Here is a 17,548-nt window from a genome sequence, read left to right as displayed (position 1 = left end):
TTCAAAAGTATAAATGCCAATCAGCATTCATGGCTGTCTTTATCCTTGTTTGTTCATTCAAGTAAAATGTGCTCTGCTAAGTGGGACAGAGGTGCATTGGAGGAGCTAGAGAGACTCCCTGGACAACTGCTCAGCACCCTCTATGACCCTAGAAGTGTTAAATGTCTGCTCTGCCACTGGAGAAGGAAGATGAAACCTGAGAGGTGCAGCATAAACACGGTAGCACGCCACTGTCACAGAGGTGGCCTGAGTGTTTTCATTATTGAAGGGAAACTGTGTCAGCTTCTCTCCATTCCTGGCTAAAGCCCACTCAGCCAACAGAACACCTCTAGTGGAACAGGAAGAGGCCCAGAAAGAAGGGTCTTCCTGTCCCCAAGGGGCCTTACTGAGGCTTTCCATATAAGAAAATGTGGGGTGTATTAATGGAGAGAACCAATCCCAAGATGCTACTCCAAAACCAAGAATAGTATAGAAGAGTAGGCTCTTGGGATGGTCTGAGATAAAGGCCTCGGTGGTGGCAGTTGCTTTCATGCTCCAGTTCTATGTAAGCCTAACATGATTTCACTGTCTTCTGTTGTCTTTGCATTGATGAGGGATATAAATGTTGCCAAACCACAGGGGTGATGAAGAGAGATTTAGGAAAGAGTTTAGCTTTGGAGCCCTTATACTATTCTAGAGGCTTCTTTTATTAGAAATGTAACATTTGGTTTATATAGAAATACTTGGCAAAAGTTCAAGTAACCCAGCAATTAATATGGTGTGCATTTACTTACTCTATGAAAGGCATCATGGGGGTACTTGAGGGAATCAATCTCCACCTTCATGGTCAAGATGGGAAGAGTCTCAACCTAATGAGGGAATCAATCTCTACCTTCATGGTCAAGATGGGAAGAGTCTCAACCTAATCTAGAAAACAGATTATCGTATAGTGGCAAAATGTCACAGATTTTTATAAACAGTCAAAAAGAGTGACAGGGAAAGCCAATTCTCATCTTTGCAGCATCAAAGTCCCAACAACTTTCTCCTTTTGAAGCATCTTTTCTGACATTCTTGTTTACACATGCTATCCTGAAGGCTGGAATCAAGGATAGAAATATAGATGGGGAATGAATGGTAATGGAAGATGTCACCAAGAAGCAAATATAGGAGAAGCAACCATACCAGAAAGGTACATGAGTGAGAGGGAAGTGGAAGAGGAGGCAGCCAGGGGTAGGCATTTTTAAAGGGGGTGATGCTGTTTTACATACCGGGATTCCCAATGGGAAACACAGCTGATCCTCTGATAACGTTGAAGCAGGAGAAGGGCCCGAAGCCAACTTCTGCCTTTCCATAAAGGAACAAGAACTTTCTACAGCCTGGGGTGAGGATGCGGAGAGCAAGCATTCACCACGCCCAGCCATCGTCATGACTCTGGTCACCGTGTTCTGCTCATCACTGAAACTGAACTGAGTCCTTACTCACCCAGACACAGGGCCGAAGAGAAGTTGAGTAGCTTGCCTGAAATTTCATGGAGAAGCTAGTTCAGAATTTCACCAAGTTAAGTCTTACATGAAAGTTTACATCAGTTTCAGAACACCGAGCCTGGAATATGTCTGGATTCATAATAGTGTCTCTATAGGGCCATATCTGCCAATCCAGAAAGCAAATTTAGCTGAACAGGTCAAGTCTGGCACCATGGTGGCACAATTCGACGGGATTTGGCAGAATTTCAGCATCACTGGTCTCTTCCCGGCTCAGCAGTGTGGAAAGTTCTCTTGCACTCAGGGCTTAGTGTTCTTTCTACTCTCTGGTTCAGTCATACTCGTGTCTCCTCCCCCTGCCCCACTCCCCGGCTTATCCGCACTTTCTAATTCTGACATGAAAATGCCAGCCCCTTTTACTTTAAATGTGATAAGTTGATGTTACTTTTATTTTCAGATATATTCTACAGGACTCTGGTGTTCTGCAAAGCACATTCCTAACGGTACGATCCAAAGTCATTTGCTTGGAATTCTAGGGCACTATGCTCACAAGCAACTACTGTGGACAGAATACACTGACCTCTTTCTTTCCATTACTATGATCTAATTTTATTCCCAGCCCGTCTCAAAAGCTTCATGCAATCTCTGGCAATGAAATCGTACGTTTCTCTAAGGTACTATGGATGAGGGGGCCAGATGATCTAGGGAATCTTTCTAGATGAATGAAAGGACTTCCTTTTCCTGTCCATCATACATACACGTGTCTGGACCCAGAGAGATCATTCTGAGCCATTTGCCCTTCCTTACCTCTTAGCCTCAGGTGCTTTAACCATGACCCCTAATTTTTGTGTTTTGCATGATGATGATGATGATGATGGTGGTGGTGGTGGTGGTGGTGATGGTGATTGTGATGAAGATTGTATGTATCCAAAGGCTCACCTGATATTATGCTATCGAAGTTGCCTTTGAACACATGGAAATCATTCTGAGTGCTGAGATTACAGGCATATGACACTATATGGATTTACTTCTATAATTGTTAGTCATCAAGTCTGTCTGTATGGAGGTTGGAGAGAAAGGTCTTTTTAATATGTGTCTGTTTTCATCAGTTCATATTTCCTGTGTGCCTACCTATATAAACTGACACATGTGACTAGTTCCAAATGACTGAAAAAAGAACATATATCCAGTTGAATATATGTGAATATATAAATACAGCATACACATATGTTTTAGGGAGGAGCATTAGTCAAGATTTAAGTAGATAATTGGGGGGTGATTAACCCTGTAGTAACAATGAATGCTCCTCTTTATAGATGACTGTCAGACTCCATCAGGAGTCTCATTAAATGAGGATTTCTGCTTGTGATCTTCTGGACAGGTGAGTTAACAGTGAACCATGCCCTGTGTGAGTAAAACATGAAAAGAATTTCAGGACTGGAAATACACTGAAGGGCTTTTAAAATGCAGTTACAAAATCTCCTAAAACTCGAGTTCGAAATAACAAGTATGCTTTAAACCTGATTCAGCAACTACTTTGAACTTGCTGACTTTTACAATTACAAAACCCATATTTGGACTTGAAATTTTTGGAATTTTTTTTTGTCCTGTTTTCAGTATGTATAACTACAAAACTGCTCAAAATAGGAGCTCTACTGAATGTTTCTATAAGGAAAAGTCTAGAACAGCATTTTTTTAAGCAAGCAACTAGCCACAAAAGGATTTATTTGCTAGCCCCTTCCTCCAGCGAATGTCTACACTACTCTGATAACGTTTGGTTACAGTCTGTGCAAGAACTTTACTTTGGGCTCATTTGGTCCTCAGAATCAACAAGCAGACAAGTGAGGCAGTCACTTCCTGGAGACAGCATTTTAGGGCGGGGCACATCACCTTCACAAACCGCGGTAGGGGAGAGTAGGGGCGGACTGGCAGGCGGGGCTGAGCTTTGGCGACCAAGCCTGGAGTAGAGCGACCAAGCAGGCGACTGGAGGTTCCTGCGGCTGCGCCCCAGACTGAGCCAAGACCCTTGATCAGGCCCGCCCCTCTCGGCCGGCTCTAGCCGGCTCCAGCGGGGTCTCTCCTGGAGCCCTGCCCTAGCTTCCTCGCTTACAACCGAAATTTAGTTTGCAAGTTTTATTCTTGAGACTTTCCCCCCAGGGCTTCTAGGAGGACAGCAGACCTCTGACTGGGACATTTAAGCACTGGGGTTACTCGGTGAGTTTTACAGTGCTTGAAAATTACAGGAGTACGATTGTAAATCAGTGGGGAAACTGAAGAGAGGGGAAGGGTCTGCTTTTAAAAGGAACTGTTGCTGTGCAGTTACCGCTTCACGTAAATCTGCGTTTCCTTCCTTTGTTATTTAGGTTCCCAGAAGCTCAAGTCCTAAGTGTCCCGACAAAAGACCGGCGGGTCCTTAAGATTTGCTGGAAAACTACGAGAGGATGGGAGAACCGCTGTCCATTCAAACCCTTCTGCTCAGCTCGAAAACGATTAACTGAAGCGCGGTTTGGATGAATGCTCTCCAGCCTTAACCAACGCCGCTCCTGGATGAAAGGTCAGTCATTGTCTTCCCCCAGCCCCCCGACCCGGAGTGCCCGCTGAGTCCCACGGTGAGCCGAGACCCTCTGTGGGGGAATGTGGCTTTGCCTTCTGCTTTAGACTGGGACTCTCTCGAACCCCTGCAGAGTCGAAGTCTGTAGCTGGGTTCGGAGGTCCTCCCGGAGGGCTGCTAGCTCAGAGTCCCGGGACCGGGATCCGCCCCACCTCTAGCTTCCTTCTTGGAGCCGGGACCGGACTGATCTCCCGGAGGCGGGAAGGAGAGGAGAGGATCGTCCACGCGGGCGGCCCGGAGGCATCAGCGTGGAATGGTCCGGAAGATAGATGGCTCTTCGGTGCGAGCCAGGGCTGCCTAGTCCCGAGGTGCTGCGAAGGGAGAGTTCCCTTGGCGAGAGCCTTTGTTCACCGAGGCCTGGTGGGCGCCAGAGCCAGGCGGCGACCACCCCAGGCCCAGCTGCGGCTTTTGTGCCGCAGTTATGATCCGACCCGCTGGGTCCAGAGCACCGGGTTTCCCGGGCCTGCCAGTGGGGAGAGGTGTCTGTGGTGTCGTGAAGCCCGGCCCAGCCCCCGCAGGGCTTCAGTCTGGGTCCTGACCTTTATCAGTGCTGGACTGAATTCAGGATGAAGCCTGGGGTGGCTTGCACGTGAGGGAGCTGACCGACTGGCTCTTTGGAATAGCTGCTGGCAGGGTGAAAAAAAAAAAAAAAGGAAACTGGGAAGCAGGCCGGTAGGAGAAACTGGGAAAAGATTTTTTTCTAATGAGAATCTCCTGGCTACTCTATTTTCTTTAACATATTGGTGAACTGATTGTTCAGACACCCGTAGATAAAAGTAGCAGCTTTTGACTCATTCTCTACAGCAGTAATGGTTTTCTTAGGTTACAGGTCATGTTACAGGGACACAGATGCCACAGCAAGGTAGTTGGTGGTATTAGAGCTAATATTTAGGCTAACTTTCTGGTGAAAGTACATAAATTAAAATTGGATTTGCTCCTCTGTGCCTTTATTTTAGGAAACAGTCTGGTCCCTGGGGGCAGGGATGCCAGGGAGATGTATATGAGAACACTGAAACTGACCTAGAAAAGTACGATTGAAGGTAGTGGTGCAGAAAATGACCCCACCCTGAACACTGAAAGGATGATTTGTAAGTGTGGACTTCATCAAAAGACAGCAGGGGATACAGGCTTGCAAGTCTGACTTTGGGTTCAATCTCTAGTATGAAGAGAAAGTTTCTCAAAAGAAATGTAGGGCAAAGTGATTTTGTTTTTGTTTTGGTGGTGGTGTTGCTGTTTGAATACAAGATAATTTCAGTAACTAAAGGGCGTCCATCATATTCCTAACTACTTTCCTTCTACCGCTCTCTCGTCTCTCCCCATCCTTTCCTCCCACTTCACGCCTACTTACCCATACCAAGCACTCAGTAAAAATGAGGCTGACTGTGCCACCTGTAGATCTTCTAAGGAAGGTTCCTTAGACATTTAAGATCTCCACAAGTGTCATGATGAGTAAGTTCTGAAACTCACTGCGGCCCTTCCTGGGAGGCAAGGATCCTTATAATTGTTTTTCTTACAAAGAAAATTCAGAAGGTGGGAAAGGATTTTCAAAATGAAATCTAGGCCCTACTGAGTAAAAATGCAGTTACATATTTCATTAAAATCTGAATCAAATCTCTCTTTATAAAAAACAAAATATATCCAAACAGATTTATGGTGAAAGTCTGTAGGTTTCTAATTCTCAGATCTATCACAGCTTGGATGGGTTTTAAATGGGTCATCTCTTAAAAATGGGTCACTTTGGATAGAATCGTTACACTTGCTGACTGACCAATTGTAAACGGTAAGTTCTGCTGCAGCCCAAGTGCATTCAAATTTGAGTTTCAGAGCATATATTAAAAGATACTGGGAGAAAGTCAGAAGACAGTCTTTTCCCAAAGTCACAAAGTAGACGCCTTGTGCTAGGGATTTTGTATGTGCTCACTTGAGCAGATCAAAGCAAATTACTCAGAGTTACTCCATTGAACATCAAATCTCTGCCAGCAAAGACGTAAGATAATGGGAATCTAGACTTACTTACAGTATACAGTACACATCATGGTATATAGTATACATATATATATATATATACATATATATATATACATATATTCTCTTGTAGAGGAATCTTTATATTTAAAGAGAAGAAGCGTGGTCAGATAAGATATAAATTTTAAATAAATAAAATAACCTTTTACCATTTACCCTTTTACTTTATTTACTATGAAAACTGAGCATTCACATAAGCATTAACTAGATGATTAGGAAAACATTCTCCATATAAGTGCATATAAAACATTCTCCATATAAGGAATGACTAATACCTCTGAAACATAAATAACATCGACTTAGTTCTTTAGCACTAGTCGTGGATTGTTTCTGTACTAGTAATTGGGTTTGTTTTAATTTTTTTCTCCTGTGAAGGGGTCAATAATATTGAGTCATTCCCACTATGAGGGAAAAACAAAACACAGACAAGAAACTAATTCTGGGAGAGCCAAACTAACTCATGCTGAGGCGATGGAGCCCCACCAACCATTCTTTGGAACACAGGTGTTGCTCTGCGTTGTCCTGCCCTAGGCAGAAAGAGTTGACAGGCAGTTTGCATCCCGAGAGCTGTGATTTCAGCCCCATAGTATGGGACCACAAGTCCTGAACAGGAGTGGCTGATGTGGAGGTCAAAAGGCTCTGGAGTCCATTCTGCTTGCCATAGCAAAGCCTCTCTCTCTCTCTCTCTCTCTCTCTCTCTCTCTCTCTCTCTCTCTCTCTCTTCCTCCCTCCCTCCGTCTCTCCCTCCCTCCCTCCCTTCCTCCCCTCCTCTCCTTTTCTCCATTTTTTAAAAAATAACTGTCAGGGACTTCTTATCTTCTTTTCATAGGCTCTCTTTACTTTAGTTCCTATGCGTATAATTTTGCAGAGCTATACTCTGACTATTTTGTTCCTTTGTATCTTAACAAATATTTTGTTAATTATATAAAATACTTGGTCTCAGAGGATTGAGTAAAACCCATATTCCATTCCCGTTCTCTCACTTTAAGATCATGACCCCTTATCAGTGAAAGGATGGAGTTTCCCTAAACCCTTAGTTTCTATCTAAAGCAAACTTTTCTTACCTCCTCCAAAGGTCATGTGTTCCATGTTTGCTTGTTTTGCCTTTTTTCTTTTGGGCCCCAGTTAGGGGACCTGCAGGTATCCAGGCAGGAAAGGAACTAGTGAAGAGATTAGAATGAACACCTGAAGTGGATTGATTGCCTGGGATCACCCTTCAGGGAGGCTAATCCTTCTCCACATTTAATGCTATGAATTTGAAGACTGCCTGTGATTGGTCTTCTATTGTCAGTTATTTAACACTAGAAAGCATGTTTACTGTACAAAAACATTACACTACCAGGATAGGCAGTAAGGTTCCAGAAGGTGAAGTTGAGCTATGACATGAAATCCACCTAAAATTTCATATTGTGTCCCTTTTCCTGGTTTCCCGCCACTCTATAACTGCCTGATAGTGCACTTAACAAAATAAGCTAACAGGTTGACTCCGCTCAGGGTCAGTACCCAGCTGACAAGCCTCATCTTACCTTTGTGTCACTGTCACTGAAAGACATCTTCAGTACAATTGCTTTTGTTGTTGTTTATTTATTTTTCAAGGCAGGGTTTCTCGTGTAACCCTAGCTCTCCTGGAACTTGGTTTGTACACCAGGCTGGCCTGGAACTCAGAAATCTGCCTCTTTCTACTTCCCCAGTGCTAGGATTAAACATGTGTGCCACCATACCTGGCAATTCTTAGCATTCCTTCTGGTCAAGGATAATGGAATACTCCATTTGGTCAGTTAGGATCTGCTAGGTGCCTGTTAGCAATCAATATTTTAGTAAATTCATATCTGGCTAATATTTCTTAGAAGAGTGTTGGGGCAGAGCAGTTTTGAAAGGTTGATATCCACCTGGAAATATCAGCCACCTACTAGTCTGTAGTAAGGAGCCATGAATGGTATCTAGAGAAGGAAAAAAATATATATATATGTGTATATAAATATATATATATATATATATATATATATATATATATATATATATATATAGTTGATATGGTCCAGATTCTATTAAGTTATGTCAAATGATCCTCAGAATGCACTGGTACCTGGTTCTAAACCAAGTCAGGTACACATGATGAGTAGAAAAGACTAAATACATGTACTTGTTTTTGTCATTCTAAACTTCTGGAATCTTCTATTCTCTTTCATCTATCAGGTCCAGATTTCAGGTTGCAACATTGTACGTACTGATTCTTCGGTGGAATATCACCCCGTGAAAGGTCTCTGAAGTCATACCCAGCATCCTGTCTGTGGCCTTTTCAGGTATGGGGCTAGTTAACATCTGTTAAATTCATTAAATGTAGACATTACTTGCTTTTCAGGGCTGCCCAGGACAAGGCATGTGACAAATAAATGGTAAAGTATTATAACACATCATGGCTCAGGAAAGACAATTGTATACCCTGATGTCCTCTGTGCAGCAGTCCTGTTTCCATCATGGCGCATCTAGATGCCTATAGACAGACAGATGGAAGAAGATGCTCAACGTCATCATATTCGTGAGCTCGCCATGATGGAACCCAAGCTCTTCCCTCTGGTCTACTTTTGACATCTTTTCCCTTGCACGAGCTGCCCATAGTTTGATCCAAAGTAATGCTGAAAATGCACCTCACCATTGTGTACACAGGAATTATACTTGATGTGAGTACAATAAGTCTTATCTCAAGATAACTGTAAATACTTTGAGACTAAAGAACAGAAATCGCCACACTGTGTTCTCCCACCGTGCCTGGCTCGCACATACATATGCCACATCCCTCCACTGTGCCTAGCTTGCACACTTCCAACCTGTCCCTTTCCATCATGCCTGGCCTCCACAGAGCCATGTCATGCCTCCCTACTGTGCTTGCACAGAACACACTCACATGCTTGCCTGGTTAATTGGAACACTAAACAATGCAGTTGTTTAAATTGAACTTAAACTCCAAATATCTCCATTTATTTTCAAAATTTATATACAATTTTGCAAAAGCAAATTCAACAAGGAAGTGAATTGATAGGGTAAAGTAATAAAAACTGGGTGTTATTATCAGGAAACTTGTAGCTTTTTGAAACACTAACTGTAGTTTTTTTTTTTTAAAGAAGTTTAAAGAAAGACTTCTTTTGTCTGAATTAATTATTCTTTTGGGTAATTGAGGGATACAGCAGCTCCCTGACTATTTTAGAAGTATTTTAGTATTTTAGGAGATACCTTGTTCTCCTTTTTAAAAAATAATTTAAAGATTATATTTTTATTTGTATGTATGTGTGCCCCTCATCTTGATATTTCAGTGTGTGTGGGTGTGGGTGTGTTTGCACATGCGTGTGAGCATGTATGATGCCTACATACATGTCTATACCACCTGTATACAGTGCCTTTGGAGGCCAGAAGAAGGCATTGCAACCCGTGGAACAAACCTCAGAGGCAGCTGTAAACTGCAGTGTAGATGCTGGGAATCTGGAAGGGCTCTTAAACACTAAGCACTCTCTCCAGCCCAATGTCTGTACTGCCTTATATCCCAAAAGTTAGTGTGTTAGCTACTTTTCTCATTGCTATAACAAAATGCCTGACAAAAGTCAGACTTACGGAAGGAAAGGTTTCTCTTGATTCACTATTTGGGTGTACTCTCCATCATGGCAGAGAAGTCACGCCGCAGTGGGAAGCAGCACTGGGTCACAGTGCATCCACTGTAGAAGCAAAAATGTTGCCACTGAAAAAAAGTTATTTTATAAGCCTTAGGCAGAACCCAGCATGAAACACTAGTATTTCCTGTTGTTTCCCTTGCTTTCCCACAAATCATTAAGTCCAGACATGCTAAGCATATGGAGGGCAGGACGGTTTTGTCAGACTGATCTGCCCTTTAGAACAAAGTATTTGGCCTTTTTATAACCAAGCCCACTAATGCACTGACATAGCATCCTTGAATGCATACAGCATAAGACTCACAACTATTGTTTTTTGTGCACTCTGTCCCTTTTATTTGTTTTGTTTTGTCTTGCTGATTGTGGCTTCGTACCCAGTTTTTGCAGTTTTAAAATGTATATCCTAGGAGATAAAGTAAAACACATGTTGATTAGCTATGGACAAAGTCTCAGTGAGACTTGCTTTAGTCTCCTTATTTGAACATTCCTCATGACTAGCCCTGTAGTTATGACCCTGTCTAGGAGCAATTGGAAATGAAACAAAATCTGAAAACCCAGAGGTCTGGAAGGCAGTGCCACACCTGGAGTTAGAATCCTTCTGCAGGGTCCTCAGTGTGTGCAGTTCTTGTTATATCAATGTCAAGGAGGGAAGTGCATGATTACAAGTCTCTGGTCACAAAGCAGGGTTTCTGCCCTGCAGCTTGTGGCATGGTCTTGCAAGTACACTTCTTTGATGAATTCTCCCCCCAATCCTAACCAAAGCCCAGGAGACATATGTGCCACCCCTGGGTCGCAGCAATAATATCTCTAGGCACAAATAAGGAACATCTTTGATAGAATGGGGAAACCATAATTCAAGCTTCTAGCTAAAGGATGCCTGTGGTACATTAGGAATGTGTACACACCATGCTCTGAGAAAATTGGGGTGTGCGGGTCAACACAGTAGTACTGATGCAAAGATCAGGCAGGGTACATGAAACTGCCAGTAATTTGATATTGTCCAACGGTGTTAGAGCTTAGCTGGAGAGATAGAGTCAAAGGGATCTTAAATGTCAAGTTAACTTATAACCTAGACTCTGTCTTGTCACTAGCTGGTGGGGATGGGGGGGTGACTTTGATTATATCAGAGTTTTGGAAAGTTTGCTCTGACTAAAGTTCTACCCTTAAGTCTGTGCTCTAGTCTGGATGAGAAAGGATGATCACCAAAAGGGGAAAAGACATTGAGAACTATCTCATGGGATTAAACAATGGAAGATGGGGCTAAAGGCAATGGAAGAATTTTAATTCTCCCATTTTCTGGTATATGTGGATAGAGCACATTTAGGGACAAGTAAAGATAGAAGCAACATGTGTCAAGGAAAAGATAAAATAATTTGTTCAAATTAAAGGACTCCTGTGCATTGGGTAAATTATCTGACTTCTTCTTGTTACTAGCACAGTTATGCACGTTCTCATTTGCTCTGACAAAGACCAAGTTGACTTATGCTTTCCCTAGTTTCTCAGAGTCCGTGGTAGGATGCATGACACAGTACCACAAGCAGTAAGTGACTAGAAGGCCATTCGTGTTCACTTCTCTGGCCACAAAGATAGGTTGGAAGTTCTACCTGCCAGTTTAGCACATGGTAAATGAGCAGTGCCTGTTAAAAGCCATCTAGGGAGGATGCCTGTACAAATTTGGAACTCACAAAGTAATTTGGGAGTTTGGAAACTTCTTTCTAAAAGCAAATCTTGTCTTCTTGACTGTGAACCTTGATTTTTTTTTAAGTTTATCCTTATTCCTACCTGATATGGGGGAGTTTTAATGGAACCTTAATTTATCTTATTAAATACTAATGCCACAAATACTTTTGTGAGGATCCCTCAGGTCACATTTGGTGTAAGGGACAAGAAATATCTTTTCTCTATGGTAACTCAGAGTCCCATTCCTGTGTTGTTCTTTTGGTAGGGCTACAGTGCATGTCCATAGGAAGAAGCACATGGATCAAGCATGTGCGGCCACAGGCAGAACTTACTGAGGAGCGCCAGTGTCAACGGATTTGGACACACCAATGTCTTCGTTCTGTAGCGTTCCATTCTTTTACAATCCCAGAGAAAATGCTGCTAGAAGAGAATTTTGTGTGGAATGAGATATTCCCATATTTTACGACCAATATGCATTAAGAAACACATCTACTCTACAAACACAAAGTTCCATAGTCCTGAAGAAGCAAGCAGTCATATACATACAGACCTGAGAACATGAGAATGTTTTTTAGCAGCAGAAGAGTCAAGAGATGGAAATTTTTTCACTTTTTTGCCACTTGTTTTATATTAAGCTTTATGGTTTTCTGGGGCTCAATCAATAATTATGTCATGAGCCATATGAAGTCCTACTCCTACAGATACCTCATAAATACCTATAACTTTGTGAACGATTCCCTGTCTCTCAAGCACAGCTCTGTGCAACCTCACTACAAATACTTGATCAACCACAGAGAGAAATGTCAGGCTCAAGATATCCTTCTCTTACTGTTTATAAAGACTGCTCCTGAAAACTATGACCGACGTTCTGCAATCAGAAAAACGTGGGGCAATGAGAATTATGTTCAGTCTAGATTCAATGTCAACATCAAAACTCTTTTTGCATTAGGAACTCCTGATCCACTGAAGGGAGAAAAACTGCAAAAAAGACTGATTTGGGAAGATCAAGTGCACAAGGATATAATTCAGCAAGATTTCCTTGATTCTTTCCACAATCTTACTTCTAAATTTCTTCTTCAGTTCAGCTGGGCGAACACCTTTTGCCCACATGCCAAATTCCTGATGACTGCTGATGATGATATATTTATCCACATTCCAAACCTCATTGAATATCTTCAAGGGCTAGAGCAGATTGGAGTTCGAGACTTTTGGGTTGGTCATGTTCATCGGGGTGGCCCCCCTGTTAGAGACAAAAGCAGCAAATATTATGTTCCCTATGAAATGTACAAGTGGCCGGCCTACCCTGACTATACAGCTGGTGCTGCCTACGTCGTCTCCAGCGATGTAGCTGCCAAAATCTATGAGGCATCGCAGACAGTAAATTCCAGTATGTACATAGATGATGTATTCATGGGCCTCTGCGCCAATAAAGTGGGGATAGTGCCACAGGACCATGTATTTTTCTCTGGGGAAGGGAAGATTCCTTATCATCCCTGCATCTATGAAAAGATGATAACATCTCACGGACACTTAGATGATCTGCAGGAGCTCTGGAAGGAAGCTACAGATCCTAAAGTAACGCACATTTCAAATGGGTTTTTTGGTCAAATATACTGCAGGTTAATTAAGATAGTTCTTCTCTGCAGATTGACTTACAGGAATTCTTATCCTTGTAGGGCTGCATTTGCCTGATAGTACTTGGATGCTGTACTGTGTTAACTGTCACTGAGCCAAACTTGAATGGGAAAAAAAAAATCTGTAAATGTTTCTCTCTACCCTAAGTCAAATGAATTCAAAGCAAAGAGGTCATTTCAAAATCCAGTCAAACTAGTCAATATAACTCCAAATTAAATTGCAGCTTAATTTCAATTTAAGGAATCATTTAAATCAACTTAAAGACTTAAATCATGAGCAAGAGTCAAGTAGAAATTTCAATTTCTCTTTGGTTCTACAAGTGTATTTGAGGTATGGAGAGCACCTGAAAAGCCTTGGTATCAAAATAATAACTTTGAGAAAATACCTAGCAAATGTATAATGTAGCATTTCTAAGAAAGTAATACATTTTAGAACAAGCAATCCAAATTATCTTTATTAAAGAGTACTAGGTAGAGGTGGGAGGAGGCAGGTGGTATAGAAGAAAGTATATCAATGTGATGAAAGGTTCATTTGAATAAGGACATACAAGGAAAAGTCTATAATTTTGTTACAGTTAAGTCACTTAACATTGGCATTCCTATAGCCATTTACCTAGGCAGTTCTGGAATCATTTAAAATATATTTTTATCATTGTCTCAAAAAAAATTTTTTTAGTATAAAACTTTAGAAAGTGGTCAGCTCTGTCCTAACCAATACCATGTGTAGGCTTTCTCTAAAGTTGTAAAACAGGAGTAGTTCCTGTGCCCTGGAGGACCTTCTTTAAAGATAAATTCCTGTCAACTCCAATAAGCTGGTTTTAATTTAATGAATTATTCAATTGCTTTTAAAGTATTAAATATTAGCCTTTGTTTAAGGGTAGTTGTTTGGATACAGCTTACAGTGAGGAGTAGAATAATGGAAGAGACTTAAAGGAACGATAGAACTAGGGGTATTGCTCAGCACCCAAAAGGGAAAAGACAAAGAAGCATGCATTAAAAGTCTCTTTTCCTTGTAACTTGTAATGTGTTAGCTTGGGGTCCAGATCATGACATTCATGACTCACATTAACCCACGCTTACTAACGCGATCTCATAGGACGCAGATTTTGTTCCAGGTGCAGACTCTTAACCTGAAAGTTTTTAATACTCTGCCACATCTAAAATAATCTATTATTTGACTCAGTAGCTATCAGAGGTGATCTTTTAAATATTTCAAACATGGGAGCAGAGTAAGAGAGCTGAGAAACTGACCAAATGCGATTAGAAATTTCAGTAAATCTGCATGTTCTTTGTAATCAGAGGCTTGGCAGATCTAATAAATTAAATTACATTTATTTTACAAAACAGGATTAAGACGTGGCTGATATGCAAACATCATGAGGAATTCATAAATACCTATGACTTTGTGAACGATTCCCTGTCTCTCAAGCACAGCTCTGCGCAGCCTCACTACCCATACTTGATCAACCACAGAGAGAAGTGTCAGGCTCAAGATGTCCTCCTCTTACTGTTTATAAAGACTGCCCTCGAGAACTATGACCGAGTACCAGTATGCTGAGTATGCTGAGTACTGGTCTCCAGGATCTGGAGTCTGCATGAAGATCCAAGTGACGCTATGTCACCCTGCCCACAAATTATTTCTAATTGGTAAAGTTGCCAACAGCCAATAGCCGGGCAGAAGAGACATGGGTGGGGTTTAGGATTCCTGGGCTTGGGTCAGAGGGGAGGCACAAGGGAAAGAAGAAGGGAGAGGAGAAAGAAAAAGCTGCACCAGCCCAGAAAGGACTAAGGGACATTCATCGAGTAAGGACCTGTGAAGCAGGCCAAAACACGACTTCAGCGAATGGAGACAGATGCTTAACAAACCTCAGACAGAGGCACATAGTAGGGCAAGTTTAGCTACCATTATTAGGATGATGTTGGAAATAATGTGAAAAAAAATCTAAGAGTTTCTCAAAATACACAACTAAATGATATCTGTGTTTTTGCAGGTAGATTTTTTTTTAAAAATGTTTACAGAAATCTTTGTAAGTTTTTTATTATGAGATATGAAGCTTGTTTATACCGCTCTGGTAGTTTCTTATTAATTTCAAGACCAGTGTTAAACATTCTAAGATAGTTATTTTAGGGTAGATTCAGGGTTTTAGATTATTAACAGTTCAGGTGTTCTCATCAGTTTTTTTAAATACTAGAGAACAAAAGTGTAATTTTAAGAGCAACTTCATAGTTAATTCTCACCAGTTGGCCCTTTGATAACTGCTGGCTTTAGGTATACATGGGATAATAAGTGTCCATGTTTCTACATGGAACTGGTAAAAGTTGTCACTGGCTGGAAAATGTCATCTTTCCCTCTTGTGTACAAACAAGATGGTCTGTGTACACTGGTACTTTATGAAGTAGTTCTTTGTTTGATTGATTGAGCTCTATTGAACCTTGTTCATCTTTTTAATTTTTGCTTAGAATAGAATGGAACTGGTTTGGAGGTACTCTGTCTTTTGGAATTGGCAGATGACTCCATTATAAGATCCAAAGCCCTGAAAGGTATTTATAAACACAGTTGTTCTAACCTTTTAAAAAGAAAAGAAACAACTTGCTCTAATACAGGGCTGCTTTCAAAATGAAAAATGAAACAAAAAAGGAAATAAACTATTGGTCCAGATGGTCACTTGAGTTTTAAAAAATGGCTGCACACAGTAATACTGCTAAAAGACAAAACAAAACTTACCTCGTTATTCTTGGTTTGCATCTTTTTTCAGCTATTAATTTTATACCAAAATGTTAAATATTTATATTGCTTGAGTTTCAATCTTGTATGAAAATTAGTAGGTTTAAAAATTATATGCTTTCCAATAAATAAGTTAAAAATCACCAGTAATGTGAATTTAAAGTCCTGTGTGGGCATCATTCTGTGTACTGTTACCTGCTGTTTTATATTAGAAGAGTCTGTACTACCCACCTATTGTCCTATATGTGCCCACACTGCTGCTGTGCTCACTGGAGGGTTGTCATGGAGATACTTAAGGAGGAATGCTATGTTTGTGGGAAATTCTGTTTCCTAATCATTTGTTCAGAATGCCATGACAAAAAGCACTTGCAGTTTTAGTGCATTAAGATTCCATTTAAAGAGGTTAGACTCTATTCATTAGCTACAATGAGAATGGACCCTAAAATCGCTGGGCATACCAATTCTCCATTCCCCCATGATAGTGAAGAATGTCTCTCTCATGGTTCTTTCTGAGCAGTTCTGAATTCTGTATCAGGGTAAGATTTAACTTGTTCTCCTCACACCTTTGTTCTGCACCACAAGGGCTGTTTCCAGTATTGGTTCTAAACTCTTCTGCCTGACTTTAGAAGCCCCATTTCTTTATCCCCTATAAGTTTACTTTGCCCACTGCCAACATTATTACAAATTCCATTATTTTCTGTCCCTCCCTTGGTGATGCTGATTTCTTTTGTAAAGTGTACTATCTCTGCTTCATTCAGCCAGAGGAGAATACTCTGAAAAGCCCTGGTGGAAGAGTCTGGAAGGGGCAAGAGGCAAGTCTATGTTAATGACCCACTCAAGGTCATTGCAGTCTTCACATAGACCCCTTCTCTGTGTGTTCCTCTTAACTGATTCCGAGTTCCTGTAATTATCCATTGGTACAGAGACACAAGAACCTGAAACCTTTCAGCCTTGCCTTCTAGAGCCACATCCACACCTGTGATAACTCCCTCTAATAGTTCCATGTTGAGGAACTGTTTATTGTAATGCTGAGTACTGGTCTCCAAGATCTGGAGTCTGCATGAAGACCCAAGTGATGCTATGTCACCCTGCCCACAAATTGTTTCTAATTTAAATTAAATAGTGCTAACAGCCAATAGGTGGCAGAAGAGACATGGATGGGGTTTAGGATTCCTGGGCTTGGGTCAAAGGAGAAGCACAAAGGGAAGAAGAAGGGAGAGGAGAAAGGAGACGGGGCTAGGGATTAGGTGAACCATAAAACATGGCCTTGAGGGCTGGCCAAATGGAGTTCAGAACAGCCCAGCCCAGATGAAGTACAGTCAGTAAGCAATAACTCAGAGTTATCTACAGGAAAGAAGATTCTAATAGCACAGAAGGTAGATATCTGCCCAGCTCTAGTACTGATTGAGGTTTATTGTAAATATAAAGGTTGTATGTGCCTTTTATCTAGGAACTGAATGATCAAGTGAGGATAGAAACTCTGGGTCAGGATTAAATTTTCTTACAACTGTTCCATTTTTTGTTCTTAGCTACAGTATAAATTCTGACAGTAGAGACTCAGTATATCCAATGACACAGTAATATTATTCTGGCAAGATAGTTACTTACAGAAAAAATATTTATTCAAATCCCTTCATGGGTACTTTCTGGTGTCCGCATTTTGTTTACAGTACTTAAAGCTTTGTAATTTGTGCAATAAAATCTGAATATTTCACTGTTAAACATACTGTACCTATGAACTTCAGCACCAA

The 17,548-nt window shown here is 41.2% G+C and overlaps 1 protein-coding gene across 9 annotated transcripts; it reads left to right on the top strand.

Moving 5' to 3' along the window:
- Positions 1-3,368: 3,368 nt before the first annotated feature.
- On the top strand, positions 3,369-15,940 carry B3gnt5 (UDP-GlcNAc:betaGal beta-1,3-N-acetylglucosaminyltransferase 5). Of its 9 annotated transcripts, none has more exons than XM_052157959.1 (7): positions 3,369-3,674; positions 3,824-4,014; positions 4,230-4,379; positions 5,028-5,159; positions 8,293-8,399; positions 8,558-8,777; positions 11,704-15,940. In XM_052157959.1, the coding sequence occupies exon 7, from the start codon at positions 11,997-11,999 to the stop codon at positions 13,128-13,130; it is 1,134 nt and encodes a 377-aa protein (XP_052013919.1). In that variant the 5' UTR covers positions 3,369-3,674; positions 3,824-4,014; positions 4,230-4,379; positions 5,028-5,159; positions 8,293-8,399; positions 8,558-8,777; positions 11,704-11,996; the 3' UTR covers positions 13,131-15,940. The 9 variants fall into 9 exon arrangements, with proteins under 9 accessions (XP_052013919.1, XP_052013915.1, XP_052013917.1 ...); XM_052157955.1 differs by having other exon boundaries at positions 4,145-4,379; XM_052157957.1 differs by having other exon boundaries at positions 4,119-4,379.
- The last annotated feature ends 1,608 nt before the right edge of the window (positions 15,941-17,548 follow it).

This window comes from Apodemus sylvaticus, chromosome 15 (genome assembly GCF_947179515.1).
Source record: "Apodemus sylvaticus chromosome 15, mApoSyl1.1, whole genome shotgun sequence".
Classification (NCBI taxonomy): domain Eukaryota; kingdom Metazoa; phylum Chordata; class Mammalia; order Rodentia; family Muridae; genus Apodemus; species Apodemus sylvaticus.
Note: the sequence above shows the minus strand (reverse complement) of the source record. Positions and strands in the feature narration are given on the sequence as shown.

Coding starts and splice junctions, on each gene's coding strand:
- B3gnt5 (XM_052157962.1), top strand. CDS start 11,997: ATGAGAATGTTTTTTAGCAGCAGAAGAGTCAAGAGATGGAAATTTTTT.